General features: G+C 36.3%; 2 protein-coding genes across 7 annotated transcripts in view; both read right to left on the reverse strand.

Moving 5' to 3' along the window:
- chchd6b (coiled-coil-helix-coiled-coil-helix domain containing 6b) overlaps positions 1–2123 on the reverse strand; it is a 14503-nt gene extending 12380 nt beyond the window's left edge. The window contains exons 1-3 of one of the 6 annotated variants that reach the window (XM_043241454.1): positions 1730–1961; positions 1063–1153; positions 939–987 (exon numbers count right to left, since the gene is read on the reverse strand). In XM_043241454.1, the coding sequence (XP_043097389.1) occupies positions 939–987; positions 1063–1153; positions 1730–1813 (224 nt within the window). In that variant the 5' untranslated portion in view covers positions 1814–1961. Of the gene's footprint in view, positions 1–938; positions 1171–1729 lie in introns of all 6 variants that reach the window. The other 5 variants (XM_043241455.1, XM_043241456.1, XM_043241452.1 and 2 more) reach the window with 5 other exon arrangements.
- A 1150-nt stretch (positions 2124–3273) lies between these two features.
- tpra1 (transmembrane protein, adipocyte asscociated 1) overlaps positions 3274–7500 on the reverse strand; it is an 11799-nt gene continuing 7572 nt past the window's right edge. Inside the window, exons 6-11 of the mRNA XM_043241451.1 lie at positions 7448–7500; positions 6770–6880; positions 6623–6683; positions 6432–6534; positions 5326–5406; positions 3274–4252 (exon numbers count right to left, since the gene is read on the reverse strand). The exon at positions 7448–7500 is cut by the window's right edge and continues 27 nt beyond it. Coding sequence (XP_043097386.1) covers positions 4012–4252; positions 5326–5406; positions 6432–6534; positions 6623–6683; positions 6770–6880; positions 7448–7500 — 650 coding nt within the window. The 3' untranslated portion in view covers positions 3274–4011. The remainder of the gene's footprint in view (positions 4253–5325; positions 5407–6431; positions 6535–6622; positions 6684–6769; positions 6881–7447) is intronic.

Genomic DNA, 7500 nt, shown 5'->3' on the forward strand with positions numbered 1-7500 from the left:
ACACACACACACAGACACACACAGACAGACAGACAGACACACACACACACAGAGACACACACACACAGACAGACAGAGAGACACACACACACACACACACACACACACACACACACAGAGACAAACACACACACACACACACACACACACACACACAGACAGACAGACAGACAGACAGACAGACAGACACACACACACACACACACACACAGACAGACAGACACACACAGACAGACAGACAGACACACACACACACAGAGACACACACACACACACAGACAGACAGAGAGACACACACACACACACACACACACACACACACACACACACAGAGACACACACACACACACACACACACACACACACACACACAGACAGACACAGACAGACAGACAGACAGACAGACACACACACACACACACACACACACACACACACACACACAGACAGACACAGACAGACACAGACAGACAGACAGACACACACACACACACGTTGTGTCTGTCATTTGTGGTTACTTTCCATTTTTTGGAGTTGACTGTTTATTTCTAACTGCATGTATATCTAATAGTACTCTTTGCACTGAGTATATACACACGTGTATGTGTCTGTTGCATTGTCATACTTATAAGTCACAATATCTACTTTGTGTGTGTCTATAAAAACATATAAAAAACATTGACTTTGTGATTAATTGCGATTAACTGTTTGACAGCTGTAATCATATTCTGCTAAATACGCATGCATCATAGCAGCATTAAACGTAATGCTTTTTTCAAGGTTATTATCATTAATAAAAACTAAAACTTTTACAAAAAGACAAAAAGCATGACAAAATTACAAAAAAAAGGTAAATAAAAAAAGAGTTGAAAAAGTTTTGATGTAGCGGTAGTTATTACGGCCTTCAGAAATCCTGCTAATAATATAAGTGCACCAACCGTCTTCTGAGCTCCTCCTGGGTCTCTGTGGAGGACGGTCTGGACGGCCCTGGGAGATCAGAATAACAGACCAACATGAGAAAGAAACGAGAGTAGTTGAAGACAGGAGCGGAAGTGATCGTACCTGGTTCAGGTTTGGTGCTCTCTGCTTTGAGTGATGATGATGATGATGATGGTCCAGACTCTCGCATCCGCTGAAGAACATCTCCGGACAACTGACAGCACAGATACACTAGCATTAAAATAACATCAAGCCAGTTATGATTCCCTTTTTTAAAAGGTACATATTCAAATTCATACATATTCGTTATGCAAATTCAGACAAACAAGCAAAAAACAAAACAAACCCCCAAAAATTAATGCAACCGAATAATCCTACAGTTTATTAATACATGCAAATAATCCTACAGAAATAAATAAAAATAAATGACACAAAGCTCTCGCTGTACACAGATCAGCTGACCTTGAGGGAGAGCAGATAAAATTACTGTACAGGTTTATATTTCGCATTAGATTAGATCCCAGCAAACAAGACACGAGGTCAAACTTTAAAATGAGCTAGTTTTATCATTGCATCTCATATGAAAGGTTAAATCGGTGACGGATAAACAGATTAAACGATACTTTCATTTTCTCAGAGCCACTGAGAGGGACAGTTACAACAGACTTCTGTTCACGAAAGCACTATTACAGTAGAAAATACCGTGTAAATGTCATTTCGGGACAGTAGTGTCGCACAGCACATGATTATCATACTGTATTTGAAGTGGAGATGTCGTGGAGTCTGTCACCTTTACTCCGTGTATAACCGTGACATTGTCCTGTTCGTCGAGTCCGTACGACACAGACCTGCTCCTGCTGTCCGCGGCCCCCATCAGCCCCAAATCACCCCAAACGCTCCAACAAGAGAAATAAAATCACCCCGATTCACTTCAGGGTCACTGCGTCCCGCTGCGTGCGGATAAAATCATCAGACACGCTATTACGGTTATCGCGCATCACGTGACTCGCCAAACGCAGATGGGAAATGTAGTTCTATTTGATACACTGACGTCACATGTAAGTCGCGGGATTTTTTTATATATTACTTTTTATGTTTTTAATTGCTTGCTGAATTTGTGTTCTTATATTGAAATCTTTTTTTTTGTGTATTGAGATATTACTATTTTATTATTATTAAGGTAAATAAAAAATTATCTTATTGCTGAATATATCATTCCTTCACGGAAAAAATGTCAATTTCTGCTGCAGTCTTGTCAAATAAAACTATTAAAAACTTAAAACTTAAACTTGTCGCCACACATTTAAGTTGAAGTACTAAAATGACTAAAACTAAAAGAAAATAAATTTATTAAACCTATAAATAAATGTAAAAAAATATCAGCAGTAGGCCTATTAAAATACGGAAAATCTTACTTTATCAATCCCTTGTTTTAATCAGCAGTCCCGATGGTATTTTTTGCAGAATAGTTTTTCACTCTAGTATTTTTTATATAATTATATATGAATGAAATAGTCAACAAATAGTAAGTAAATTAATGTTTTTTGTCTTTTTCTCTCCTCTGTATTTTCATGCAATAATCTTATTTTATCTGTTCAGATTTTCTGGTTGTTGTTTATTTTTAGTTTATTTTTCTATTTCTTATATTTTAGTGACAGCAATGGCAAAACAGTGACGTTCAATAACAACAATTTCCAAATAAAAACGGGAATAGCCATCACACGGCACGTCACGTTGTGACAGTGTGTGAAGCATTTCGATATAAAACATAAACGAAAGCACAAGTCACAGTATAAACAATTGATCCAGAACGTTCAAACGTGAAATAAAGCGTTCTTTTAGTGAATACATGCAAACGATCCACATCTGTTGACGTCGTCAGTTCCTGTTTGTTAGAAACACGTCACACGCCTCACTGACAGTATGTTCCAAAATAAAAGTCGGTTGCCCTATGGCTGGCAAAATAAAAGTTTTTGCTTTTGTACGTCTTACTAAATTGTCTTTTTGTCCTGCTTAATAACATTGAATAAAACAAAATAAATACCCTGATATTTAACAAAGCTATGGCTAAACGAAATATTGTTAACATATGCTTCCAATAACAAGCTGCAATATCAAAAATAATAATAATAAAAAATAAAAGCAAGGAGTACAATTAACAAGAACCTATTTAAAGTTGCATTTCAGTGCAAAAATTCAACATTAAATCACTTAAAAAATATATTTATGGTAGAGCATCCACACACGTCTCCAAACACAAAGTTTGATCATAAAACAACTTCTGTCTGCGTTCAAATCATATTAAAAGAAAGACGAGAAATAAGCAAACAAGCATTTTACTCAGGCCAGATTTAATAGAATTTTTTTTTTGTGCACCGAAAAAGTTAGGATGTAATTAACTAGTGGTATTTTATCAAATAAAACAAAGCGGGACAAATCCTCTCTCTCTCCCAGCATGGTCCTTTTTCTTCACTTTCTTCCACGTGGAATGACACGAAGACAAGCCTGACTTGAGCCGGTGCCGGTTTCATTATCCATTAGAAAGATGAACAAAGGTCAAGATCACGATTTAAGCTTTCACTTTAAGAACTGAACCCAAGGCTAAAACAAAACTCCTCCGATAACTAAAATAAATAAAAATCCAAAAGAAAACACTACGACGTAGCGCTGAGAAATAAACGTTTTTACAAATTTCTAGATGATCGCTCGGCCCATATGAAGCATATGAACAGAGTCAAGGTAGATTACAGGGTCCTTAAGACTTCAAATTAGCCAAGCAAAGGAGCCAAATCAGTGCAGAACAACCCTGACGGCAGAGAACGAGCATCAAAACACGAGCAGATCTTTCGCTGGTATCGGTAGCGTAACTGTGAAATCATCTAGCGGCGATCGATTATGGTTTCAGCAGAAATATATTACATTATGCACGTCACAAAGTCCAAAAGAGTTGCCCGCAGCAGCACACAGACGTCAAAGTAAGAGCACCGGTGTTACACGAGGAATGTTGGATTCACGGAATACAAATGAAATCGATCTTAAATAAGTGACGGGGAAAACCGCTTCCGCTCGAGGTCAGGCGTTGAGGGCCCTCCAGCGGTCGCTGTCGATGCTGTTGATGCTGTGGGCTCCGAACGGCCCCGAAACCACGTCGTCCAGATAGGCCCCGGAGCCGTCGATCTGCGTGCTGGAGTACGAGCCGTGATCCAGATCCTTCCGGCCCAGACCGGACGACGAGGTGTTGGGCAGGTGAACGTCCGTGTCCTCCGGCTCGTCGATTTGTGACTTGTAGGAGAAGAGGATTTTGGGCTCGGAACTGAAGAGAAAACGAGCGTGAAAAAATACATTAAAAGGTTTATTCGAATTAGTGCGAGTCAAATGAGCAATCGAAGATAATTACATCCAAAAGAAGAAAAAAAATCATATATATATATATATATATATATATATATATATATATATATATATATATATATATATATATATATATATATATATATATATATAATTATTATTTTATTAATATATATATATATATATATATATATAAAAAATATATTAATAAAATAATATATATATATATATATATATATATATATATATATATATATATATATATATATATATATATATATATATATATATATATATATATATATATATATATATATATATATATATATATATATATATATATATATATAAAATATATAAAATAATAATAATAATATATAAAATAATAATTATATGTATATATAATTATTATTATTATATATATAAACATATATATACACACACTCAGTGTTTTACTAATAAGCGTTATACATTTCATAATTTGTCCCTGATTTTAAATCGTGTATACCTAGGCTATTTAAACTTTGTGTAAGTTATTAGATATTTTACATATCATGGTGTATTTTCATTCATTTTGCTAATAAAAGTTCTCTGTTCAGCGTTGCGTTTCGTCTTTGCTTGAATTCAAGCAATTTATGCCGAATTGCCGCAAATTAAAAAGTGAAAATAAAATGCGCACGGTTCTTTTTTTTAAACCAGGCTGTTTAAAAGCAAAGGAAACTGAGAAAAAGAGGGAGATCTGTAACAAACAACAGCTTGACGCCGAACTGCAGCAGATTTAAAAGCGAAAGTAAAACATGGGCTGCGTTTTCTGGCTATTTAAACTCGAAGGGAAAAGACAGAAAATAGAAGAAGTGAAAGCTTGTATTATAATATGACGGCTGGCCACATTGTCTGAGGATCACTGAATCAGCTTTCAGAGCCTGAATATTAAAAATAAGCTGCATCTTGAGGAAGCGTCTGCTCTCAGAGCCTGATAACACCACAGGAATGAGTCTGATATCCTGTGACTGAACCTCAGGTGGATCTACGTACCCGAAGAATCCTTTGAGGAACGTCACATAGATCAGAGGAGCGAAGACGGAGAAGTAGAGGAATGTGGTCACATCCACACAGCTGCAAACACAGAGAGACAGCGTCTGATGAGCTGAGAGAGAAATCAACCGCAGCACTCGGGAAAAGCTACAACTAGTAGATATCATGATATAAAAAGAATATGAATTTTATATATATTATTGTAGCATTCTCAAATCATGAGGCAAACCAAACTTTTAATATATATATATATATATATATATATATATATATATATATATATATATATGTTAACAGTATATTGAAAAAAAAAGTTATTTAGAAGGAAAAACATTTCTTTTTTTTTTTTTTAAGAGCTTGACATATTGCCAAATATTCTATATTACAATTATACAAAGACTGCATATGTATGCAGATTTATTAATTTTTTTTATTATTAAATAGTTCACAAAACGTTACTTAAATGCATTGGAAAACTGAAAATGTCATTAACTAACACTAACATTTCTGTTAACATGCAAAGTATATCCTTATTAAAAAAAAACACATGCCATATTTTATCTGAAATAAATAAAATCTATTAGTATATTTACTGATATAAAATGCTATTATACAATTAAACTTCTTCTGGAGTATCTCTTTAATGCACAATGCCCATTTTTTTAATATTGCGCCTAAAAGTGTTTTAATATCACTATTAATAAGAAGTGTACGACCTCTGTACAGCATCCCTGTAAATGCATATTTTAAAGGAATAGTTCACCCAGAAATAAAAAATCTGTCATAATTTGCTCGACCCTCAAGGCATTTCCAAACCTGTACGAAAGGAAGATATTTTGAAGAAAGTTTGGGTGTTTTGGGTCACCACTGACAGTATTTTTTTCCCCCTACTACCCAAAACAGCAGAAACTCGTACAGTTTTGTTCATCTTCGGGTGAACTGTTCCTTTAAAGCGTAGCTCAAGTACAACTTTAGCACAATCAGTATCTTCAGTAGAGACTATGCACAAAATTAAGTACTAATTACGCAGTTTAAAATAGCAAAAGTGCAAGGCTTAAATGCACTTTTGCACAAAATCAGCAAATGCGTTTCATCAAAGCGCTCACCAGAGGCCTTCGATGATGTCGGCGCAGAGCAGAGCGCTTCCCAAACCCTGAACCAGATTGAGCACCGACAGGATAGCAGCGTACACGTAGAAACTCCTCTTGGCTGCGGCACGAGAAACACAAACACAGTCACGTCACTCATAATCGGCCGACTCGCTGGGACGAACGCCGCGCGCGCCGCGCTTACTCACAGGGCAACGAGATCCGCTCTCTGACCGGGGTTTTGGGTAGAATGACGATCAGGGAATACACCTGAAACAGATTCATCCCGAAACTGAACATGACGCAACAACACACAGCACGCTTTCACGAGGAAGGAGGAGGCATTAATCAGATACCAGGAAAAAGAAACAGGAACTGGCCAACCAGAAGTGGCGTCCGCCGTGGCCGTAGATGTTGAAGTCATTGGCGGAGAGATGTTTGTCTGGGAAACGAATCTCCAGAGTCCCCTGTGAGAGAGAGAAACCACTCAAAACTATATCATGTCTGTAACACAACGACTGGTTTAACGTCTCACGTGACATATCTACGTCTGTATGAATACGTTTATACGTCATCGATCGATCTGGGGTCGGGAAACCGTTCTTTAAAGAAATTAAAAATGAGCCCGAATCGATCAAGAGAGGTTTCTGAATTAACCTCCAACGTATAAACGTGTATTTAACAATTTGTGCTGTAATGAATGTGACCCGAAAGCAGTCATAAGGGTCAGTTTAAAAAATAAATAAATAATAATAATAATAAATAATCGAAATATTGGTGAGAAAAAAAATAAATCACATTTAAAGCTGTATTATTTAAGCTCTTAGCAATGCATATTACTAATTAAAAAAATTGGTTTTGATACGTTTAGACATTTACAAAATACCTCTTTACTTAATATCCTGAGGATTTTTGGCATTAGCAAAATGAATCATTCTGACCAATGCAGTGTATTGTTGGCTGCTGGTGCAAACGTACTCATGTTTCTTATGACTGCTTTTGTGTATTTAATGAATGGGAGTTGTATAACTCACCTGTGTGATGGAGTAGGCCAGAGACAGGACCGCGGTGATGGCCAGCACGCGCT

Source organism: Puntigrus tetrazona, chromosome 6, assembly GCF_018831695.1.
Source record: "Puntigrus tetrazona isolate hp1 chromosome 6, ASM1883169v1, whole genome shotgun sequence".
NCBI lineage: Eukaryota > Metazoa > Chordata > Actinopteri > Cypriniformes > Cyprinidae > Puntigrus > Puntigrus tetrazona.